At 32.2% G+C, this 25,898-nt stretch overlaps 1 protein-coding gene across 14 annotated transcripts in view; it reads left to right on the forward strand.

Moving 5' to 3' along the window:
* slo (calcium-activated potassium channel slo) overlaps positions 1-25,898 on the forward strand; it is a 229,620-nt gene that overhangs the window by 183,191 nt on the left and 20,531 nt on the right. For 7 of the 14 annotated variants that reach the window (XM_017903699.1, XM_017903701.1, XM_017903704.1 and 4 more), the window contains exons 12-16: positions 9,747-9,902; positions 11,414-11,490; positions 17,971-18,021; positions 21,911-21,931; positions 25,076-25,138. In XM_017903699.1, the coding sequence (XP_017759188.1) occupies positions 9,747-9,902; positions 11,414-11,490; positions 17,971-18,021; positions 21,911-21,931; positions 25,076-25,138 (368 nt within the window). Of the gene's footprint in view, positions 1-9,746; positions 9,903-11,413; positions 11,491-11,952; positions 11,989-17,970; positions 18,022-21,910; positions 21,932-25,075; positions 25,139-25,898 lie in introns of all 14 variants that reach the window. The other 7 variants (XM_017903705.1, XM_017903706.1, XM_017903707.1 and 4 more) reach the window with 4 other exon arrangements.

The raw sequence follows: 25,898 nt of genomic DNA on the forward strand, positions 1-25,898 counted from the left end.
TTTTTTTTTTTTCTTTTTTTTTTTTTTACTTTTTTGGGTTTTTACATTTTTGGTCTTTCAAACATTTACTCTTCCACCGAGATCTTTTTGGCTAGCGTAGTTTTTGTTTTGTTTGGTATTTTGGTATTTTTGAATGTATCTTTGGAATTTTACACATGTTGGGCAAGTCGTTTTTTTTCCTTTTTCTTTTTTCTTTTTACTAGTGACGTTTTGTTGAGTTTTTTGAACCAGCTCTCTGGTTTTCGCCACAAATTTGTTCGAACAGTTTTGCACCAATCCTTTTACAATGCGTGTAGAAGTAGTATGCCAGATCGATGCAGATTTCGCGACCATGGTGTACAATGCAATATGAATTTTCACGTGCAAGTGTCGTTTTGTCGTTTTTCCGTACGGTTGAAACACAGAAATGGAAAAATAGAAAAATTTGATTTTAAATATTAATGCATTTAAACGAAAACTTGAAATATATTTATATCTGTACAAAATTTGTGTCAATGCACAGTCACTTGTTATTGTATCAAATATTCGTTCATTTATTTCCTTTTATTACAATAATACTCTTTTATTTTATAGGGTATCAAATAAAATTTGTTGAAAAAAGAAATTATGTCAGATGAATGAAGTTGTGTCTTAGGGTTATTATAGTACAGTGATCCAGAAAAGAATTATGTGAGTATTTAGTATCTTTGAAGAGCACCTACATGTCTGCACTTGAGAAAAATTATTTTTAAAATTTGCAATATAACTAATTCAAATTTATATATATATTTATGAATACTTAAAGTTGGAAGACCTTGGTAGTTGATAGTAATCAGTAAATTCAAATTTATGTGTATTAAAGTTGACATAAACTTTCTTCAAATTTAAATACATATGTACCTATATTTTATGAAGATTGTCTTATTAAATATAGCAAGATTATTTGATTCATAAAAATATTTAATCCAAGATAAATTAGTATTGTTACGTATGTATTAGTACTAAACTTTTTCATCATTTCTGTGTACTAAATCCAGTAATAAAACTTGCACAGTATATTGCAATACATTCTGCATGTGAAACATTGATTAAAAATGTTGAAATTCAATAAAAGCATGTATCAAATAATCGAGTATATTATTGAATAACAATTAAAATATATTAAAATGAAAAAGTATACTAAAAAAAGATTAACATTTGCTGAATATTTTGAACAAAATGTGACTTTATTTTGTTATTATTTAACAATACTCGCTATTAATTGAAAAACTACTTCTAATGAAAAAACATGCTTGTTATTAAATTAATTACTGTAAAATATCTAAAATGTATTTTGTTCGTCGAAATCTGCATACCTTCTGTAAGATTGTATTTTGTTTTTTCCTAGTGACGTCTTTACGGCTTTATACAATATAAAATAACGATATATTTTGAAAGAAATATATTATTCACGATCTTATACCTTAATAATTCAATTTTACCTAGTATATCTTTTTAACAATTTACACATATGTTTTATAGGGATATATGGAGACGGGTTTTCTTTCCGTTTTTTATTCTTCTTATAGTGTGTGTTCTTAGTTGTAGCGTTCTAATCTTCTCTTAACAAAACACATTCGTTGTACACGCATGCCTGCTGCTCTCTACTTTATATCAATTGCATACATTCAGTTTCGAATGTAATACATTCACATGAATTATAGAAAACTTCCTGAACGAGTTCGCAGTTTTCCGTTCCAAGTAGGTCGTTACTTAATGTATTCTATAAATTCTATGCATTCTATTATTATTCTTTCTACACACGATCAATAATAAACATCACTTGCAGAGAAACATGATTTATTTTAAATATACTTCTTTCGAAATATTCTTTGACATTTTTTCTCGGTTAATTCGTATACGTAGCTTTATAGTTATTGAATTACGAAAAAATTATAGTAGATTGTTATAAACATAAGCAATTATCATTTTCATTTTTTACTAATATTTTAAGTATTTTAAATAATATGAAATATATCAAAGTATATCGTTTAAATGAATATATATCATCTTGAGTTTTATAAATAATTCTGAAGTACTCTAAAATGTTTCCTATCAATTTTTTTAATCAAATTTAATCATTGATGATTAATTAAATTCATACAAATTTTAAATATTGAAGTTTAATTCATCTTATTAAAGTCTACAATGAAATATTTTTCTGTATTTTGCTAGAAAAATCTTTTTCTTTTTTCCTTTTTGCTGGTAGAAATTCTGTTAAATAATTTTGCAATAAACAATGTCATTTGTTTGATAAGACGGTCTATAAATAATTCATTTTATTATTTAATTTTATCCAAATAGAAAATTTGAACAATTTTTAAGTTACATTTTTAATTCTTTTTTATATTTGTTATTTAAAAAAATATCTTCCATATCCTGACCTTAGGTTACACAATTCTATTTAACGTGTTATTGTTTACAATATTCTTACCGTCTATATAATATGATAATTATATTTTGAAACTTAACATAGTAATTAAATAGATTAGTTATTTTTACGATTCAGTTGTTTTTATCAATATTTACTTTGAAAATTTTATTTTGTTATCATTGTAAGATACGAATATTCTCTGCTCCTTTTCCATCTTGTCAGATTCTTCTTATTAGCTCCTTTATCTTGTTTCTCCTCAATTTTCTTCAACAAAATTCGCTTATATAACTATCTTCCATATTCCCTCGTTTTCATTCATATTTTTTAAAAATAATTATCAATCATATAACTTAAGTTGCCTTAGGTTCCATTTTTATATTCTTTATCTTCTTATTTTCTTCTTCCTCTTCTTCTCCTCTCTTCTCTTCAGTTTATTTCCTAATAAATCTATTTTATACTAATTCTTATGACCTTTATCCTGTTTCTTTTCAATTTTCTTCAACAAAATTCGCTTATATAACTATCTTCCATATTCCCTCGTTTTCATTCATATTTTTTAAAAATAATTATCAATCATATAACTTAAGTTGCCTTAGGTTCCATTTTTATATCTTTATCTTCTTATTTTCTTCTTCCTCTTCTTCTTCCTCTTCTTTTTCCTCTTTTCTTCAGTTTATTTTCTAATAAATCTATTTTATACTAATTCCTATGACCTTTACTATATTCTTATCTTTTCTGTTTTTCCTTCCTTTCTCCTATATATATCTTTGTCTCCCTTCTTCAACTTAGTTATCATATTTTCCCTATGTATCTTCTTTCTCTATGTATCTCTATGTATCCCCCTCTATTGCCTATTCTTTTCCACCATAAGTTCTTTTCCTTTCTTCCCACTCCAATTCGTAGAATGTAGAGACTTGTCTCTGATTTCTCTCTGACCCATCCTTGCTCGTTCATCTCTCTCACCGTCTCTCAATTTTTCTTCCATCTTCAAAGCTATACCTCCCTCTGTGAACCTCATCTTTAGATTTTGTATTTCCTCTTTCACCATATATCCTGGAGATACCTAATCCAACCCCATCGCTCACCTCGGAAATCTCTTCTACGGCGTTTTTACTTGCTTTCATTTTTCACACTCCCATATCCTCCATCCGGTATAGTAACACGCTTATCTACCAGTGACGTCGAATAATTTCATTCCCTTTTTTACAGTCTCTTGCAAATTTCTTTTCTCTCATTCTCTGTATCCGTTGCTTCCATATTTTATTTTTGCTGTCACCTGGTTTCACTTTTTCGTTGCTCACTTTCCAAGCTTCCTCTTTGAGTCTACGATAAGAAAGTTCACGTTAAAATTATCACTATATTAGTTGAAATGCTTAATTTTAGACTTTTTGTTGTCTAAAATTACTTCCATTTTAATAATAATTGCTCACATTAAATTTATCAAATACAATCGTACGTTCATAGTAACTATAATATTTGTTAAAGTTAATGTGAGCAATTATTATTAAGATGGAAATGTAATTACGTTTATTTGCTTATTTTTATCATATGATTTTAATTTTTGTTACCTATGTATGTTATATTTAGGTATACATTACAAGTTGGTAATTCTGGTACTAAATCTGAAAAGATTATAGTCAGAAAAAATTATGAGATCAAAAAAGACATATTCTTGAAAATCCCCTGGTATATACTGGTACTATATTTATATTTCACGTGTAAACAGTAATTGATAACTTTGATCATCTTAATTCTATGTAATCTTTTTTAAAGCTACAGAAAACTAGCAATTATAAATTTACAATAAAGTTATAATTAGCTATAATTAAAAATCAGAAGTTAAAATTATAAAGGTCAGTGATGTTCATAGGAGTTATAATGTTTCAATAATAATTTTTGGAGATTTTAGTGAGTTGTATATTTTTTAATGAAACATTAATATTTTTCGATATAATTTTGTTATATCAATTATAAATTTAAAATAAAGTTATAATTAGCTGTAACTAGAAATCAGAAGTAAAGATCATAATGATATAGATAGGAGCTATAATGTTTCAATAACAATTTTTGGGGATTTTAGTGAATTGTATATCTTTTAATAAAATATTAATATTTTTCGATATAATTTTGTTACATTTATTGCTACAGAATTTTCTATCTGAATTGAAAGATAAGTGTTACTGTATTTATCTTTTCTATTCTATAAATTATTAACATCTACAATACCACTACTGAACATAATTATTCTCCTAAAAATAAAACAAAATACAACATACTTCCATTTTAAAAAAAAATGAAAAATTGAGAGATTACTCGGAAATTGTTGAAGAAGTGTACACTCAAAAATTAATTAATGCCGATATATTTTAATAAATTGCATATCTTTTAATAAAATGTTAATATTTTTCGATATAATTTTATTACATTTATTGCTATTAAGTTTTCTATTTGAACTGAAAGGTAAATGTTACGGTATTTATCTTTTCTATTCTATAAATTATTAACATTTCCAATACTACTACTAAACATAATTATTCTCCTAAAAATAAAACAAAATACAACATACTTCCATTTAAAAAAAAAAAAAAAAATTGAGAGATTACACTGAAGTTATTGAAAAAATGTACACTCAAAAATTAATTAGTGCTGATATATTATGGCTCCCTCTAATATCGCAAAATTTTCATAAACGATGCTCTATCATATGTCCAAAAATAATAGACATAATTAAGATGATCGATGTTATCGGTTCACCCTCTATTAGTCTATCAGCCTATACCTAAGTGTCTCATTTATCCTTCTACATCTCAATGCTTCTCTTAATTTCGCCCTACATACCGAATGCTATTTTTATCTCGATAAAGCACTCTATTAGCCTCCCATCCTGTTTCTTTGTTTTCCTGCCCACTAAGAAGTTTATCACGTAAATATTGTATTTTCCATTAGCCCTATACCTATTTGGTTTTATGAGATGATTACTTCTTCTTCCAGCTTCTCGTTTTATTTCTCCGCCGGTATTTTCTTATAGCCTTACACGAGATTCTCATCAGAGTGGCCTTACTCTCCTGTTTTCCAATTTCTCAGCATCTCTTCTGCACATACTCTATCGCAGATGTTTTTCGTGTAGCCTTCTCCATCACTTACGTACCTGTAGATCACGAGATCCCTCATTGGAATATCATCCACTTCTTTTCTCTCTTCAATCCTCTATTAACGCTAGAACTACCGGTCTTTAATGGGTACCTAACTATAACGTGCACAGATTATAGTAATTTCAGCGGTGCGATGAATATGAGCGAATATATGGATTACAGTTCTTTCTTAACCCATTCGAGATGGCGATTTTTTCGTTAAAAGAAAAATAGTAATTCGAAGACTTTCTGCCATAAGGTCGACGATATTTTTGAAACGGTAAATAATAATAGTAATAATAATAATAATAATAATAATAAAACGTAGAATTATTTTACATCGATATTCCACGCATCGTTGGGCAATCTTAAATTCGAGATATTAATTAACATTCATCACTAGAATCTTATTAAATGGTGACCGAGAGGCGCCTCTCGAGTGCAAAGAGTTAATATGAGTTGATACCAATTTTATTCTTAAAGCAGGTGTATGTGTTCGGTGATTGCAAAAAGGAAAATTCTGGGACCAGTCATTTTCACTGGGTTGGTAGTTCTAGTGTTAACCCATTGACATACAATGACGTCTGGAAGACGTCATCCATTTCACGTGTCATTATAGACTTTGACGTCTCCGAGATGTTTCTTAAAAACTATTTCTGACGAACAGTATATCGTGCAGTATACTATTAACCCTTCTCGTTCGACGATTTTTTGGCTGAAGAAGGATACGAGTTGAAAAATTTGCTGGTATAAGGCTGATGATATTTTTTGAGCAGTAAATAAGAAATCGTATAATAACTAACACCTAGGATTATTTAATTTCGATACCTTGCACACTGTTGCATTATTATAAATTTGATATATTAATTAATGTAAAAAATAATTCGAAATTTTATCAAATGGTGACTGGAAGGCACCTCTCGAATGCAAAGGGTTGACACTTTGACTGCCACGTTGGTCATATATGACTAGCCACGGTTTCTCTATTGGTGGTCATTGATGACCGGATCTTCGTATGCTTTGAATAATAAAAATACTTCCGTGGCGTCCTGAGCGAAACATGTGATTTCGGCGTGGCAGTCAAAGGGTTAAATAGTATTTTTCGAATTCCATTTTATTTGTACGTCAAGGGGTTAATTCTTCTCTTCTTCCGTGTCTCCATATCATTTATCCATTTCCTTCCCAAGTGTCTCTCCATCTCTACATCTTTTCCTGCTGCATTTACTATTTCTCTAAAGTGGCTATGGCACCCTATCTCGATGCTCTTGTTTCCATTCTTCCACCTTTCCTTCCTCTGTCCACAGCTCTCCAAGCCCCCCTATCGCATCTGATCTACCTGATCTACTTCAAGAAGCTTCCTGATCCTTTCTTCGTCCTCCTTGGACTAGCTCTTTTTATTTTTTCACCTTTTCTTTTCGTTATATTCTTTTCCCTTTCGTTATCTCTCTGGTTTGCTCTTCCATTTACTTAATCGATCCTTTCACAACTGTTTCCTGATCCTGTGCTGTGTCACACTTTGACTCCCCTTCTCTTATCGCGGTCTGTTTCACCGTCCTCCATGTAACAACTCCTCTGCTCCGAGCGATAGCTTTTCAATTGAAGTTAAATTCTTTGGTACATTACAAACTTATTAATACAGAGATTTGGATATTGAACCATCACATTCGATACATCAGTGATAAGTTGTATACACTGTTGTTTATGCAGCTGTCGTAGCACATTATACGATACTTTTTCAGTCCTTAGAGACGTTAGTTTTTATACTCCATTGCAGTATTTTATCTGATTTTTGCACTATACATTTGTTATATGCACCGTTACTTGTCAATGCTGAACATTATTAAATCCTTGCGACTTTCGAGCTTAAATGAGAAAGAATAGTTCTATATTTCACAAATTCAGCTCAATTTCGTCATATCGATTTAAAACATACTTCAAAAACGTGTTGAGCATTTTTCAATTGCAAATTTGTTACTGACAGTGTTAAAAGTGATTGTATAGTTATGATGAAATTGAATTGCAACCACGAATCGTATAATTGATAAAATAACTGAACCTGTCTAATAACATTACTTGTTATTCGAACAAATGTGTATAACATAATTACTCGATTTGTAAAATTGTCATGTGAAACATGCTCCCAGAGTATATATAATTTGCACAGTAATTTGTTCACTGTCTGCTTGCAACTATAATATAGAACGAAATTATCTCGCAGAGTGTTGATCAAAATAGTGTTCAAACTTTATCGATAATACATTAGGTTGACGCAAATTTTCTTGTCTTGAGTAGCAAGACCGCACCATTTTTGTACGTTTCAAAGGTTATTTTACTCAGCACTGCTATTTGCGTATATAAATAGGGTTATTGGTCTAGCTGAAAGTTTATCTGTTAGTATTGCACATGTCTGGTTTGTCATCACGATTTAGTTTTACGTGTGCGAGAATACGTATATACAGTCTACCAAGTTCGAGCCCTACTAGATATTAGGCCACTCTACTCAGTTGCGCCCTCTAGCATTTATATACGCGTTGCGCTTAAGAGCAACAAAGAACACTAGTATGTTGGTCTCTTTTCCGGAGTTTTCGACTAGCGTAGGACATTACAGTATTAGTTTAGAGAGCACTAGATCTCTTCTATCTTCGCATGACTCGAATTATTAGACAGTAATAATTTCATACTTAACTTAAACATCGCTCGACTTAACGTTTGTTCAAATGCTTGCTTCTGCATGCCCCTTTGATATTTCGTTTCTTACCGAGGTGGCAGAACAGAGCGTCTTGCAAATGGATTTTAAATTATTCATAAAAATTATCGATCGAATTAACGAGTAAATAATATAACAAATTTATTTTTGAGGAAATTTTGAAATTTGTAACGAATAAAAATCACACGAGGTGCATTCTGAAAACGCTCTGTAATGCTGTGGGTGTTTATTCACGCTCTAACCAACATTGTATACTATTCGTATAGAACTTTTACTAACTTGCCAGAAATTTTCAAATACCATTTTCAGGAAAAATATGATAATTGAATTTATTAAATACGAAATGTATCGTTGTTAGAAAGAAAATTTGGTAGTCGGTATATTTTTTCTGTTTTAATCAATGGAGATCTGGTATTTGGAAACCCATGGCTTATGGGGTAGATGAAAATATGTATATACCTACAAATATATGGCGTTTGTCCTAATGTTAGTAATTCTCCCCTTCGTGTCCCCATATTTATACATAGATATTCATACATGTTTCAGTGTATATTAATAATTATTATGTACATACCGATCATTTTCTAGTGTGTGAGAAATACTGTAATAATTTGGTCTTAAAAGTAAGAATTTCTTTTATTTTCTAATTTATTTATTTTTATAATATATATTATAATATATCAATTTTTAACAAAATTATTATGAAAATATAAATTTGCCAATAAATTAATTTCCTAAAAATTAATATATTTTCACTTTAAGAATGCTAAAATTTCAAAATAAATTTTATTTAAAAGTTAGTAGAATATTTCTACTTCATTAGAGAATAATAAATAGAGAAAAAATAATTCCATACCTAGAATTAAAAATGCATATTTAGCTATTAAATTTTTATACATATTAAAGGAAATACATGTAATTAATATAATAAAATTAATTACATATTTGTTAATTTTTATTTAAAATTACTCTTTACAATATTTCTCACACCTAAAAATATACGTTATTAATTCCAGTAATATTTTAGATTAAAATATTAATTGATTATTTCAAGTTTTTATTTAACTAATACCACATGTATGTACATGTTCATTTGTTTATTATTTATCCTGCTTGATATCATTCTTTATGTGTAATATCTAGGATGTATAATATAATTCCTACTTATAGTTTCAATTAATATAAATATTATTCCCTTAGTTTACCAACTACTTTATTCACATCGTGTAACTCTGTACTTCTAAGTTATTTTGATGGAATTTCCTCGAAATATTTATTGTATTTTATTTTACGCGTCTTAAATTACAAAATTCAATGCTGGAATATTTAATTTGCGATATTATACATATATATATATATGCTTTGCCTTATTTGTTGAGCACTCGTTTATGTATATTTTGTTCTGAAATCACTACTTTATGTGTAAATGTTTCGTATTTGTGAGTAAAAGTAACCCACGATATCGTTTACTATTACTATCGAAAAACATGGAATATTATGCAAAACTTCGTCTTAGGTTATGCTTCACGAAGTTGAAGTTGTTGCTGTTGGCAATCGAGATAAAGGGCGAAGGAGGTGGCGACAGTAAGATTTCAATTAATCCACGTGGTGCCAAGATCGTAGCAAATACTCAGGGATTCTTCATTGCTCAATCTGCCGACGAAGTGAAACGGTAAGAATAAATTCTTTTTATGAAAACATTTTCTTGAAAACATGGTTTAGCGACATTATCAGTGCTAAAGCTACCAAATGGCTTAAAATAACTTATTTCAGACTTTCTATTTTTGCAATTGCTGAAAATATGCGACCGATTTTGGCAAAGTTAATGTTGATTTTTAATAAACCAAATAATATGGTCCGTCATTTTTGATATACCACTTTAATCGATGTCAATTCTGCATACTATATTTAAGCACAAAGTACAGATATACAGTAATTCTTGTGTAAAAACAAAATTTTTAGTTTTGCATTTTAATTACTGGGCAGAAAAGTAGAGAAAAGCTATATTGAGATATTGTATTTTTCATAATTTGAGACAAAAATGGTATTAATTTCAGAACAGATTTTTATTATAGATATTTTTCAACTCTGTATACTTAGAAATTATAAAAATGGTTTGTAGCATCTTAGTAGAAAAAAAAAAAAATAATTCTTGCAGAGAATTTAAAAAATTTTCAATGAAATTATATCAATTTGAATAATTTCAATAAATGAATAGCTAATAAAAAAGAAAGTAATATTCCAAAAAAATTTTGTTTTATTTGTTTTATTTTATTTCAATTTCGTGTATGCTTTTAATAGAAATAGTACTTTCTGAAGTAAGTATCTTTATATAATATATGTGCACAAATTGTGTAAATACACTAATACCTGGACAGGTGATCACGCATGATGTGCAATCATAATCACTTAACCGGGTTAAATGAATGAGAATTTTGCAATAGAGAATACGATATTTTTGAACTTTTAATAATTCACTCATCGATGTAAATTCAAACTTTTATATTTTTAATAAAGTCTCATAGAACTATTACTATTAAATTACTGAGATTTTCTAATAGAATTACCACTGAAATTATATTAGAAGGTAGTTTTTATAGTCTAAATCTAGTCTAAATTACTCTCCAATTAGATAATTACATTGTAATAATATCACCAAGATATCATCAAATTACATTCAATTACATTTTTATAATTGCATTGCAATACTATTCACGAAAATTTATAAGAATATTATTTAGAAAATCATTACTTTAGAAACCTTATCCAAATCTTGCTTTAGAAACAAGTTAAGCTAACAAGTTAAAATTCTTATTTAAAAAATTCATCTCGTTAGTAATAATGTATAAAATATAAATGTTTTCATACATCTTAAAGATTGTTTCAATCATGTAGAATATTTCAGATAACTAAAATATATAAAATATTGCATTGTAATAATGAAAACTCGTATCTCTGATAAATAAATCTATTACTAAAATAAATAAAATAAATAAAATTACTTGAAATTACTCAGTAATAATTTTCTCACTTATGAGCACTGTTAAAAAGAGCAAAATAAATTTTTGCATTAATCATTTTCCATACACGAAGTATAATCAATCACCGTAAATTTAAAGAATTAAAAGAATAAAGTTAAAAGTTAATAAAATATAACTAATCGTTGCATGTATATATTTGCAGGGCGTGGTTCTATTGCAAAGCATGCCACGAGGATATTAAAGACGAAACTCTGATCAAGAAGTGCAAGTGCAAAAATTGTAAGTCTTCCTAGTCTAGTGATAGCCCTTAATGACAAATTTTAATTCTCACTGAATTCTCTGCTATCGAATTTCTTATTGAACAAACTCCGTTCTGTCGAAGTTATTTTATATAAATATAATAATTAACGTTACATCTCTCTGTGTACATAGAGCGCGCTAAATGTATCGAAAATATTGCGAATCACACACTGTTCGATCTTAGTTTCCAAGATCAGTTACAGCTATGCGGATCGAAGCTAAGGAAATTCGTGTGACTCGCAAACGATTAACGACTTTTACATAGACTAACGTATAAGACCAGACGAATCACACAGGAAGCTCTCTTTGTCCATGATTCCTTCGCCCTTTCCTCTTTCTTTTTCTCTGTGTCCTTATGCCACTGAAAGCCGTAGCAGTAATTACCGCGACAATTAACGAAGTGACATGGTTGTGACCATCCTCTTGTGATATATGATCTAGTGGGGCAGCAGCAGCGCTCCTGGGGCCGGGACTTAGGTAACGTCTCACACTCGCTCGCTTAGTCTTTACTATCTCGTTTATGACTATCTCCTCTACGTCTTCTTTTCTCTCCATTCCCCACTTTATTTTCCAATTTTTCTCCACATCTTATTCCACTTCTTACTCCACTTCTTTCTTCCCTTCTCTCTCTTCTTCTCTCTCCTCTTCTTTCTCCTTTATTCCGTTTTCTCGCATTCATCTGTGATTCCTAACCTGTACGAATTGAAAAGAAACTTAATTTCTCTAACTCTTATTTTCTATTAACACTGATCGTTACGATTGATTCTATTCTCTTACCTTGTTTAATCTCTTGTTTCTCTTTCCCCTCGTGCCTATATTTTATTCAATCTTCGTCCCCTCTTTTCTCTGTCTATAATCATTGCCTCTTTGCATATTTCTGTCTTTTTGTGTCTTAATTATGTGTACATATGCCTTCGAGTTTTTAACCATTATCTTGCATATATACGCCAAGGCGGTGATGATGATGATTATGACGATGACAATGGCGATGAGATGATTGCACCTTTAATCCTCATTCAGAGACACTGTTCAACGCGATTGCGATGCTACAGTTGGGTATTTATTCGTTTTTCACGGTTTTATTTTCGTTCCGTCGTGTTTCCAATCGTTGTGTTGCAAAGTCGATATTCTAGAACAATGCCGAATTAACTGCACACTTTATGATTCGGTTCTGTATTACCGACAGCTGTTCACGTATTCCTGTGAACGGTATGAGAAGCTTCGATCAAAGATAATTTGATCATTCGAGGCTGAATCAACGAATGTTTTTGGTTGCCACTTGAATAGCGTGACGTGAAAAATGAAATACCACTGATACACACGTGATATGTACCCCCTTATAGTTCTGTCAGTTGGCGCATGTCCACCTGGCCAATCGAGGAAATTAGTCTGCACTCTAGTGTGTGCCCTTCTCGCTCGCCTTGCATGCATTAGTTTCCAAATTCGAATACTTTTACGCCTTAATGATACGACAGCTTCGTACAAAATTCACTCGCTCTCTACTTCTCTGTTTAATAACCCTGAATTCGCCACCCCCTGCCCCCTGTCTTTATCTTTCTGTCTATTTGTCTGTCTATCTGTTTATCACTTTTTATTCTATCTATTCCTCCAGTTCTTGAACTCACTATCGCTATTTACCTTATTCTCTCTTCGATCGTGTGAGAACTTTCAAATGTGCCAGCTGTCATTGATGAAACTCTGTCGGTTAGTAGGTTCGATCGTGAATTAATCGCGTATCTTCAGCGCCATCTACCCCGTCGTTGTCGAAACGTTTCACACTGTTGTGAAAGCGGATCGTTCCTTAGGTACTTTGACGATAATGATTTTTCTATGGAATTTTCTATAACGGGTACAACGAATTACCGTCGTATATCTTTAATTATGAATTCCGTTTTCAACATGATCTGCAACTCTATTTGTTTACATAATGTCACACAATGTATCATACTCACACATGCATTCAGTTCATCTGTGGTCATCTGAACAAAAGGTCTGTACAAGATTCAATCTCCATCATGTTAATCTTAAACCCTGGGCAATCAACGTTTTTTTATCAATTTTTTTCTTTATCTGGTTTATGCGGTGACTTTTATGTTTGATCATTTAAAATTTGCTAGAAAACTTGAGGTTGAATTCAGATACATCGGAGGTAAACAATGTTTGAGGAGCTTTGTAGTTTATTTTTATGCCCTTTATTTAGTGCCCCTTGTCCTGGCTGTAGGAGATAATATCTTGTTGTGATTGAAAATAAATTTGCCAATAATAAAAATAGCTCTATTATTTTTGAATTCATACGTGTATGATAAGTTTCATAAATGAATTTCTTCATCTGTTAGATATTTTATTTGGAAATTTAATTTTATTTGTTAACTATCTTTAAGAAGTAAATAATATTTACTTTATATTATTTGTTGCATCGCAATTCTATTGTACTATAATTTGATATGGTATCTTTACTGGAAAAATTATTTGTCTGTGATGATGCCTTGTATAATTGTAAAGCAAGACATTAATTTATTTACATATCTTCATGTATGAATTTGTGAATTATAACCTAACAGTATATAGGATGCATAACAAGATTTTTTACATGACTTTGGCAACATGTTGTTTGATTAAAGATAAGGTGGAAATTTCATATAAATATAGGTTCACCAAAATACTAAAGATTTACTACTCGCAATTACATTGAAGGTTAATTAAAGCAGAAATAAGAAAGAAATAATATTCAAAATATTAAATGTAACGCATAACTTTGAACATAGATAACTAATCTTCTATAACCTGATCTTATTTGCTTATAAGAACAAAAGCTATAATTTACCGTGTTCTTTTACAGTAATCTGCAAAGCAGTGACTAGCACTTGGTCTGAAAATATTCCAGTGCAATTATATACTGATGAAATATAACAGCTCAGCAGTCAGCAGATAAAATGAAATTACATATGATTACGTACCTTTCAAATTGCAAGGTATATACAATTAAAAGTGCACAGTGATATTAAGGCTTTGAAGTACCATATACCTGTTGTGTTACAACTTGACCAAACAACTGAATACTTGATACAGCGAATAAGATATTTGAACCTATGTTTACATGGCATTTCCATTTCATGTCTAACCACAGAACATGCAGTCAAAGTTCAATGGTAATTTGTAAGATATTTGGTACGTTAAATTGATCTTATACACTTCGTTAACTCTGGTTCCCTGCCCAGCCCCTCTAACCGGCGCTCCTCCTATAACCATCTTCCAGTAACCTCAGTAGAATATCCCTGCGTGTTTACTGACAAACATGTGTCCGGGCCGATCGCTCGATTTTTACAGATGTGGGGATGATGATGATGCAGACTGGCATGGTGAAAGGAAACACTGCCTACAGCAGTTACCTCGACGGTACGCGTCTTTGTACCTTCCTTGTCGTCCTGTTCATCCCAATGCACATCCTTTGTCGAACAGTATCTACGAAATTTTGTCAGAATAATTCTAAAGAAAATTACAGATTCAAAAGTATTCCTGGGGCAACGTATGGTGAAAAGGTTCATTATTCTGACAAATTCTCTCTGTTTGAGTCAACGTTCAGAAATAGGCGTGTATATCAGCTATAGAAACGTGATATTGATTACATACTCGGGTATCGGTGTAGACTATAAAAGATTGACTCAAGCAGAGTTCAGTTGATTTTACGTTTAACTAGGTAAGATGGCGTAAGTGATGCAAACAGTTGTTTTTAACAGTGATGCAAGTTCGATGTTTAATAATTCACCGTCACGTGCACTTACACCACGGTACCTGCGTTTGAACGTTTTATATACTTTGACATCGTTCCATTCGTATTGTTTCTCGCTGGGCTTTTGCTAGAGCTAACATTTGGCGATCATTGTTCTCTGACGAAGCAGCAACGTCGAATCCAAGCTGGACGAAGATCGTTACACGTCGTTTATGTGTACAGAATTGCGTTTAATTCGGGATATTGCTTCAGTTCTCACGAGAAGTCGTCGCTTTTGCAGATATGCTAATTTTGCTAAGCACGTTCTATCAAGTCGTATATTCTGTGTCTACACGTTCCTGGCTGTTACGTTTCACTGATTCAAAGATTTGCTCGTTTCAGGCTTGCCAATGACTATCCGTTTTCTTGAACGTTGTTCGGTGTGCTTACATGAAACAATTTTTTCGTTATTTTTACCACGTTCACGACTCTGATTGACTGTTTTCTTTTTCCTACTTTTTTTTCTTCTTTCGAGCAGTTTTCTCGATTTCGAAGAGTAACGATGAGTTGATCGAACAACTGGTTTGCAGATTGATTTTAATCACGAATCGGTTAGACATCGAGGAGTCTGCTGAGAACATATTGAAGATATTTGATATTTTTGTTTCTCATTTTTGCAGATCATTTTTGGTATACGTGTAAAGCATAGAATGGATACTTGAAATTTTGCTTAATTATTAACTTTTATCGATGAATTTATTTTATTTGCAAATGAAAGAATGTTGCAACATTTTTGTGATTATTATTTCACAAAGATTGCATTTCTTATAATAATAGTATTATTATGTATAACAATAGATTATAGGAAATTTGCTCTGTTCTCCATTTGATATTTTATATTCAAATAATAAGTACAAGATAGATTTTTAGTTTTCAATTTTATTTCCAATTATTAGATTGTAGTAATAAATTCTCTTGATCTTCTTAAGTGAGTTAACGTACAATTATTCAATTGTACTATATAGTCTTTTACATTGTTATATTTCTTCTATGATTCCAGATTTTTATCCTTTTAATTTATTTCCAACTAGTGGTAATTATTAAATTTTGTTAATAAATACGTGACATAAAGTTTTCTACGTTTCAGTTTATATATCAAATAGCAATATCTTTTATCAAACGATATCTCTCTTGCTTATCGTTATCACGATTCAATAACGTTTTATTTGTTTATCTACAAAGAAACAACTTTCCTTCTCTTCTATTTATGTCAACTCGACTATTAAATAGCGCTTATCCAGTTGGTTGCAAACGCATTTCGATGCAGTGTGTCAGATCTACTAATAATTTTAATCACTCTGTTTATATTTCATGCATCAAGGAATTTTCTTTTTCTTTTGAGAGATCTTTGCCTACCACGTTTTTCTAAACCAACTTCTGCACCATTGATGAACACATAACTACTGATACAGTTCAACCATGCATGCGTTAGAAACGAGTTTGTTTTCCGATTAGACGTTAAAACGACTAACAGCATTTAAAATAGACTTGGATTTTGTATACACATGCAATTTTCGTGTGATCGACACCTAGAGAAATACCTATCTATTTGTTAAAACTAACCGATGTTAGATAGAACCGAAACTATGCTTACTTACTTCTTCCATGCAATAACTAGCAAGATTTTGGAGGTTATCTTACGAAAGAGCGGGATATAACTATCGTACGAAGGAGAAAAGTCTATAAACTATAAAATTCACGATCTAGAGTAAAATTAAGTATTCGTAGACAACTTGAGAACAGTTGCCAATGATTATCAGAGTAAACCATACGTCTATCAATGTCTCAGCAAAATGGAGGAAACGTATATCGCAGCAGTGTCAAAGGCTGTCGTGAGACCTCAGACCTACCTGATCCTCTAACTAGAGAGGGAGACTAACTCACGTAGGTGCATCTACGTGAGTCCTGTGTATGTGTGAAGAAGAACCATCGAAATGACTTCTAACCATGACATTTGTATAGTAGCATACCCGTCACATCGTAGTTGAACATGAGTTCCAAGTGAATGCCACCGGTGTAAGCACCTTTAGTTCTAAATTTACACGGATGATGATAATCGATGCCCAGGGTTTATCGAACACACCGATTAAAAATACTTCATTCTCCCCTCACATGTTGCGCATATTTGATATCATTCACCGACATCACAACAATAACGTCGACAATTGCGTTTAATATTTATTAGAAACATAAGAGAATATCTCTGAAAGAGTATCATCGACCACTGTATAAACTCAACATGGGTCGCATACCTACTGTGTATTTTCTGTGCCCCGAACCTTGTACTGGACCGGAGTGACTCGGAACGATTGGCCTAGATCGATATAGCATCGATCCTGAGCTTCTCCGTCGATTGTCACATTTCGTAGCATAGATCCAAGATCTTTTTAAGATCTTTTCCATGCTGAATGCAATTCTATAAAAATTCAAGATACATGTCGAGTTTTATGAGGACACATTTTAATACACTTCGATGTGATTGTGACTTTGATACGCTCTCATGTCGAGTCAAGTCGAGTCAAAATGAAGTCTCACGAGACGATTGACGATGATTGTGTGACACATCGATGGAGACTTCGGTCCTACGCGTGAATCCTCCTCCACCTTTTACCACCAGCCCTCCCACGCATTTAGGTTCACGTTATTTTGGTATAACAACTAACAGCTCTGGTTCTCCTCCCTTCGGGCAGTGGCCACATTCCGGAAAGGCGTACGAGCTGTTCAAGTGGTTGGAAGAGCAAGTATGTATCCCCCGAATGTAGATTGTCTTCCACGTGTCATTCCTTATTTTCTGTTTTCTTTCTTTCCTTTCATTCTTTTTTTTCTCTTTTTTTCTTAGCCTATCCCCATCGTTAAGTAACACGCGACAGTATAATCGATTTTTATTTCTGAAAACAGTTTGTTGGTTTCACGAGACCTTTAAAACGATGCAGCTTCGAGCTTCGAGACTTGGCTGACAATTGAAACGTCTCGTTTTCAAAATTCAATTTGATAGTAGTGATAAATATATGTTTGTGTGGTAATATGATCGAAATATCGTTGGAAGCATAATCGATTTAAAGGTCAGACGCATAAAGATCCTCCTTTCGTTGATCGTTTAATCCGATCATTTGATCATTTTTCGTTCGACGAGATTAACGATTTGAGATACATAGTCGTTGAATGATTTATTGTTTTACACGATACATGTCGGTAACGTATCGATTAGAAGAAGGAAATATGTAACCGAGATTCGTGATGATTGGATAAGAAAGTTTGCAGAAGCTTCTAACAGCTAGAACCAACTGGTTGTCCATGTTTGAGTACTTTAACAGAGCACAACGTTTGGTCGATATTTGCCATAGTTATTGGATAACTGTTGTTTACACGGTGTTTAATTGTTCATTCAAAATTAGACTATATATGATATATAGACATGTTCGTTGTGCTACTTTGTGTAATTTCATCTGAATCGATAATAATTGGTTTCAAAGTAGACTACTGTTAGTGTTTTTGGATTCCTATTTGATGTGATGTCTCTTTATTTCTCTTTTTTTTCTCTTCTTCTTCTTTTCGTTGCAACTGAGATATTACTATTTACTATATTTCTATCGATGTCGTTTTGAATGTAGTTCTCTGGAGGTATGTAAGTGTTTTTCTCGATGGTTATTGTTGTGAGTGAATTATTAAGATTAATCGGCTCAAACTCGCGCGATGTGGTTGCCTTGAGATTTTTTCACTACTTCTAACTTAATCTTGCATCGGTGTTCAATATCTAACTATATCTATTCGACGTGTCTATTTCTTTTTTCAATTTTTTTTCTCCTTTTTTTTACATTTCTGTTAGAGTATCTTAGAATTAGTGTTCATTGCGTGGTTTTTCACTCTCATGACAGAGTCAATGACCGTGCTGAAGAAGTCGTTCCTCGATATCCTGATATTTCCTCGACGATCGCGTTTTCGAAAATATTAAACGAATGTTAACCACTTGCGCTGGAAAGACGTGTCACGCACGTCGTAATGCTTTTGTGACAGAATCGGCAACAACGTGGTATACACGTCGTAATGCTTTTGTCGCCGAATCGCCAACGACGTGGTACACACGTCGTTAGGCAATTGTTACAGAATCGTCAACGACGTGGTAGACACGTCGTAATGCTTTTGTCACAGAATCACCAACAACGTGATATACACATCGTAATGCTTTTGTCACAGAATCGCCAACAACGTGGTATATACGTCGTAATGCTTTTGTCACAGAATCATCAACGACGTGGTATACACGTCGTAATGCTTTTGTCGCCGAATTGCCAACGACGTGGTACACACGTCGTTAGGCAATTGTTACAGAATCGCCAACGACGTGGTACACACGTCGTATTGCTTTTGTCACAGAATCGCCAACGACGTGGTATACACGTCGTAATGCTTTTGTCACAGAATCACCAACAACGTGATATACACGTCGTAATGCTTTTGTCACAGAATCGCCAACAACGTGGTATATACGTCGTAATGCTTTTGTCACAGAATCATCAACGACGTGGTATACACGTCGTAATGCTTTTGTCGCCGAATCGCCAACGACGTGGTACACACGTCGTTAGGCAATTGTTACAGAATCGTCAACGACGTGGTAGACACGTCGTAATGCTTTTGTCACAGAATCACCAACAACGTGGTATACACGTCGTAATGCTTTTGTCACAGAATCGCCAACGACGTGGTACACACGTCGTTAGGCAATTGTTACAGAAACACTGGACCGTTCTGGCACACGCGTTTGTGAATTTCTTGCCACCGCAAGTGGTTAATATCGCGTTAATCGCGTTAAATGCAATATCGCGTATCGAGAATCGTTCGTATCACGGATTTTTCGTGAATCGTCTACTTATTTCAGAGTATAGAGAACGAACAAGTGTTAAGGCATGTATCGAAGTCGTTTCGAGTTTTAGAAAATATCAAGTGAACCGGAACGTTTCCTTCTCCGTTCATATAGTTCATATATAGTAGGAAGGACGACTAAATTCGGATTGTTTCTGCTAATCGAATGCTTTGATACCGAGCTATTCAAGATCGACGGTCTCGATAGTCGTCACGCACATTTTTACGATTTTATGATGATTCAAATCACTCGATCGTGATTTCTTCGGTGGTGATCATGAAGATGGTTCAGTTATTGGTACTTGTTTCATGGGTTATATCGTAGAATTTGAATATCTTTTTATTAGAAGTTAATGAAATTCATAAGTTTTCGCGTATGACAGTGAGCGTTTTGATAATGAAATAAGTAACATTTGGGAAATAAATTTTTTAAGTTGCAAATTAATTGACTGTTCTGTTTCTTTATCAGTGAATTGTAACATTTTAAATGCAATTTGTAAGATTGTAAAATATTTTAGTGAAAATTTTAAAACTATAACATTTCTAGATTTGAAATCTTGGAAGCTGATAAATTTTTAATGAAAATTGTAGATTTATTACGGCTTTTAATAAAAGTTGCAGAAAAGTTTCAAAATGGCAATTTTGTAGTTTTAACATCTTATAATGATCGTAGATTTATCAAATTTTTAAATAAAAATTGCAGAATTGTAATGAAAATTATATAGTTTTAACAACTTTAATCAAAATTGTAGCGCTATAAAATTTGTATGGGGAGATAAAAATTGGAGAATCTTTAATCAAGATTGTATAGAAGTACTAAATTTGTATAAAAATTATAAAACTAAAATTTTTAATAAAAATCGTAGAATAGTCTTTTCAGAGGGAGACTTAAAATTGCAAAATTTTTGGTAAAACATCAAGAATTGTAAAATTCTATATTAAAAACTGGGAAAGTGAGAAATTTTTAGTAAAAATTACAAACTTGAAAGTTTTAAGACACAAAATTACGAAATTATAAAAATTTCAAAAATAAAAATAGAAATTCGGGGAAATTATATTTTTCGAAGAAAGATTCCAAAATCGTAAAATCCTTATCAAAATTTGTAAACTGATAAGCCTTTTAACGACAACGATTAAAAATTTGAAATTTAATTTTAAAATTCCAAAATTCTAAAATTCCAAATACAATTTCTGCGACACAACTCGATGTACGATTCCTAACTAATCGCTCGCGTAACCCTGTTACTTTCCAAACCACGAATAACCCATGAAACAAATATCTCTGTTCTGTATCCAACATTCGTCCACCTTGCGAAAGAAAAAAGAGGAAAAGAAAAGAGAGAAAAAAGAAAAAAGAAAAAAAAATACGAAGAAAGCTGAGAAAAAAGTGAAAATGTGAGCGATGTGCTCGTGTAGTAAAACGGAAGGTAGAAAAATAGAAGGAGGGTAAGAAAAATCAATGGACAGTTTTCACTCGCACCGCTCATCGGAGCCTAACACGATCATACTCTCACCTGTAATTCATCTATGGTACATGCGTGCATATATGTATATCTATGTATATCGTCACAGACATAGACACACACATACACACACGCGCGCGCGCACGCACGCACAGCTCACCCTATATGATTATTCATACATGCGTGCCCGCGGGTTCGTGCACATACACATTATGTACACCGGAACATCAAGAAAGATATTAACTAACTCTCTATGTGTCTATCTGTTTGAACTTTCTTCTCTTCGTCCTCTACTTCTACTTAGGTGAAGACTTCTCGTATGCAAGTAAGTCTAATATAGAGCGGGTGTATAATCAGTATTTATGTACATATGTATGCATACGTTATTACATTGCCGCGAGAGTCTGTACTGATAAGGCATAGATACGTAAGAAGTAGGCTGTACATGGTCACCATTATTACAATACGTATGCTTTATCCGTATGTTTATGGGCACCTTCGATTTACTACACGCTATCGTTACAGTATTATACCATACTCCTGATATGTCGGTTTGGTATATTTTTTTTTTTTTCTTTTTTTTTTCTTTTCTTCGACTTGTCTTTATAAATGTTTGATAAATTTGTAAAGGAAGATCCTTGTCCTTTCGAGAAAGAAATTTATAATAATTACATAAGTATTGTAATTTCATAAATGAAAGGTATTTAAAGAAAAGAATAATTTGTGGATATATTAGTTTCTTCTTTTTTTTCTTTTTTGGTGTTAAAATTATATTTGAAGAAATTGAAGTAATTACTTCGTTTCTTCATTGCGAGTGATTTTAGGAATTTTAAAAAATTTTTTCAGCTCAATTAGTAAAGTTTATTGTGCACGTGTACGTGTGAAAATGTCGAGTCATAATTAAATAGTTTTTAATAAATAAAACGAAGAAATAAAATATTCAATAATTGGATGTAATTTGTAAATTTATAAATTTCGATACAGTCCTTTTCTTTTTTAATATGGGTATTTTTCTACTAAGAATAATAAGTACACGTGTATGAAGTATTGTTTATACTGCAAATGAAAAGAAGAAAGCAATTATATTATTATTATATTATCATTAATCGAATTTCCAAAAATCCTTACTAATGATTTTCAAAAATACTATGAAGATGAATTTTTACAAACAAATCAATAACTAAAAAAGATTCTATATTCTTGCATTCTATGTTGAACTAAAAAAAAAATTTTGAACAGGAAATTACGAAATAAAATATATTATAATATATTTAAAAATATCCAAGAACAACAAGTACTATCAAATAGATGCAAAAATATACAAATCTCTCTAAAGTGATTTCTTAACGATATTAAAAAGATAAGTTGACAAAAATCATAATATATTTATTTATTTAAATAGTAATATAATAATATAATCATGTTATTGAATCAAGTATAATTATATTATTCATACAAATATTACAACTTTTAAAGACTTTATCATTTTTCAGAAATTTTTAAACGTTATAAAACACTTCGTCTTCATAGCAATCACTGGTAACGATTAAACATATTTCCAAAAAATACAAAATAAACATAAAAATAGGAAGCAACCCTCTATAATCGTACACTGTAACAAAAGTTACCATTATAATCAAAGCATCAAAGTCCACGAAACCACTTACTCGAACCAAAAGAAGAAAACTCTAAAAATTACTGTAAAAAATTACAATTAAATTGACAGAACAACAACTCAATGACAAAACAAACGATGACACCACTGAAAAGCCAAATTTAGATATTGCATAAAGCACAAACAAGTAAATCACACGACGTTATAGAGGGTTAGAAAGAACGTACTGGACTCGAAGGTCAAAGGATTTTCTTTTATCAATAACACACTGAATGTACATATGCCTAAACATGCGTGCCTAAACATCAAAATCGAAGAAGTCGATCAGGTACGACGAAATGGAGAACGCGAGGATGTACATAACAGCGTTTAAAGTGGCCTTATACACGCGCGACACTCTTCCCTCTCACGTTAAGCTCCGTATTCCGTTAAGCTTATGTATTAGGAGGCTTAACGACGCTAAATGGCAAAAGAAAAGTGCTCACAAGATAAAGAGCTGCATTCGACTCGCGAATAGTTTTGCAAACGACGAGTTTCACACTACCAGTTCTACACCACCAACGATTTCCCCTTTGTAACTCTGCTTTGACACGGTAGCACCCTATTTTTTTCGGCCACTCTGTCGAGTTTCCCTCAATCTGTCGCACGAGTTTATCTGTCAGAGACTGCACTTGCAATATCGAGTAAATATATTCACACCTTAAGCACGTACTATTGCATGGCACTCACTATTGTACGATAGCGACACACGGTTCATCCGGAGGCAAAGGCACCGGCTAGATATGGCTCTTGTCCGCCATGTTGGATCAAGCAGCCATGGACGTCTATGCCTTCCTCGAGTCCGTTCTCTGCCTCCCTGAATGTCAGCATGAAACGAGTAACGCCTGTGCACAGTGCTTTGTATTTGATTATGACAACTTGTATATAATTCACCACTACTTTAGGCTACATCTGTACAACGCGGAGGAGATTCATGATGTACAGATTGTTTCTCTTTTAATATCGTGCGTTAAATCGTGCCTCCTTTACTTCTGCACTCGTCCGCGTTGCCACGGTCAGCATTCGAAACGGTAGATTTCAAAGTAACTTTTTCATTAGAATATTAATGATAATTTTATTAGAACCAGCTCCCTTCTGGCCAAAGACGTTGATGCTGTTATTCCATGTCCAATATGAGAATTAGCTAGATTCTGTGCGTTTTTCGATTATATTTCCATCACTTAAGGTTGAATAGAGATGCTGAGAGGAATATTATTCTCCTTAAATTTTGGATTTTTCAATTTTTGGAAAAGAAAAGAATATGTGGCCGAATCCCAAATAGAGTCAGCCATATAGCACTGTATTTCGTATAGAGATTTATAATATCTTACAGGTAGTATCTATAGATCCTATAGAAATTTTCTATAGGTCCTGTAGACACTATATACTATATCTATAGAAATCTTTGATATTGTATATATAATACTTGGAAATTACACACGTCTTCATTTTCATAGCCAATTTGACATGGACATGGAATAATCCTTATATTTCTTGAAGCGTTTGCAATTGGAACATGGCATCCAAGGCAAATGCAAAATTCGGAGAAGCTGCCAAACTTTAGAATATACAAAATTTAGGAAAATAAGGATAATTAAGTTAATTAAGCGAAGTAACATTTATCGCATCGTTGGTTTTCAAAAATAAGAGAAAAATCCTTGAAAATTGTTATACTTGTCGATAAAAGGCTGGAACGGAGCTGAAGTTTGATCGATTCAAGCGCAAGCATAGGAATGGCCAGTGGTAGCAATAGCGTAGCAATTAGGCCTTAGATAATTAGTTAGGGTAGCTAACATGTGTAGTGGTTTGTTACAGACGACCACCATCCTCCCCCCACATTCACTCCGCCAGAACTGCCCAAGATGGTTCACGTAAGAGGTACAGTTACACCTCAATAAAAACCGTGCTACAATTTTGCAAGCTGCCCTTCCTAATTTTGATGAACCACACGATATACGGGTACACTGTAATCAATCGCTTTCAGTCTCTTGGACGAAGGAACTCGAAGAGCTGCTTCACGAGAGAAAGTGCTTCGCTCTCGATTGATCTTTAACAACTGTCTGCACTCGGTTTCTGATGTTCTTTTTGTTTTTCTTTTCTCTGCATCATGACGAATACGCTTCACCGACCGATCTCGACTTTTTTCTAGGGATTCGACGTGATGACATTTCGACCGAGATTTTTTCCCAACAGTGCCGGGTTTGAACGTTTTTTGGCAGTGCGTTGGGACAATTGTTTAGAATTCTGGGAACTTTCGAATGGGCGCGTAAATTATTATTATTGGTAAAATTGTCAGTGTAAATAATTTTACTTAAGTCTAAATTATTAGTAATAATTTAGAACAGGTGGTAGTTGGACGAGCACTATTGTTTTAACACGTTCTGTGATGGTGAAGAATTTTTTCGGATTTTCTTAATATTTTCTCATTTTTGGAAATCTTGACATTTTTCTAAAGTAATTTATAGAAATTTAAATGTGATTGATGGTAATGAAATACTTAAGGTTTATGCATGACGCCTTCATTTCTGAAGTAAATAAAGTATTTGAAGATTGGAGATAAATTGTACTGTAAACAATGAAATTATTGTTATATATACATATATATATATATATACATACATACATACATACATACATA

This window comes from Eufriesea mexicana, unplaced genomic scaffold, assembly GCF_001483705.2.
Source record: "Eufriesea mexicana isolate 0111107269 unplaced genomic scaffold, ASM148370v2 scaffold2467, whole genome shotgun sequence".
Taxonomy (NCBI): domain Eukaryota; kingdom Metazoa; phylum Arthropoda; class Insecta; order Hymenoptera; family Apidae; genus Eufriesea; species Eufriesea mexicana.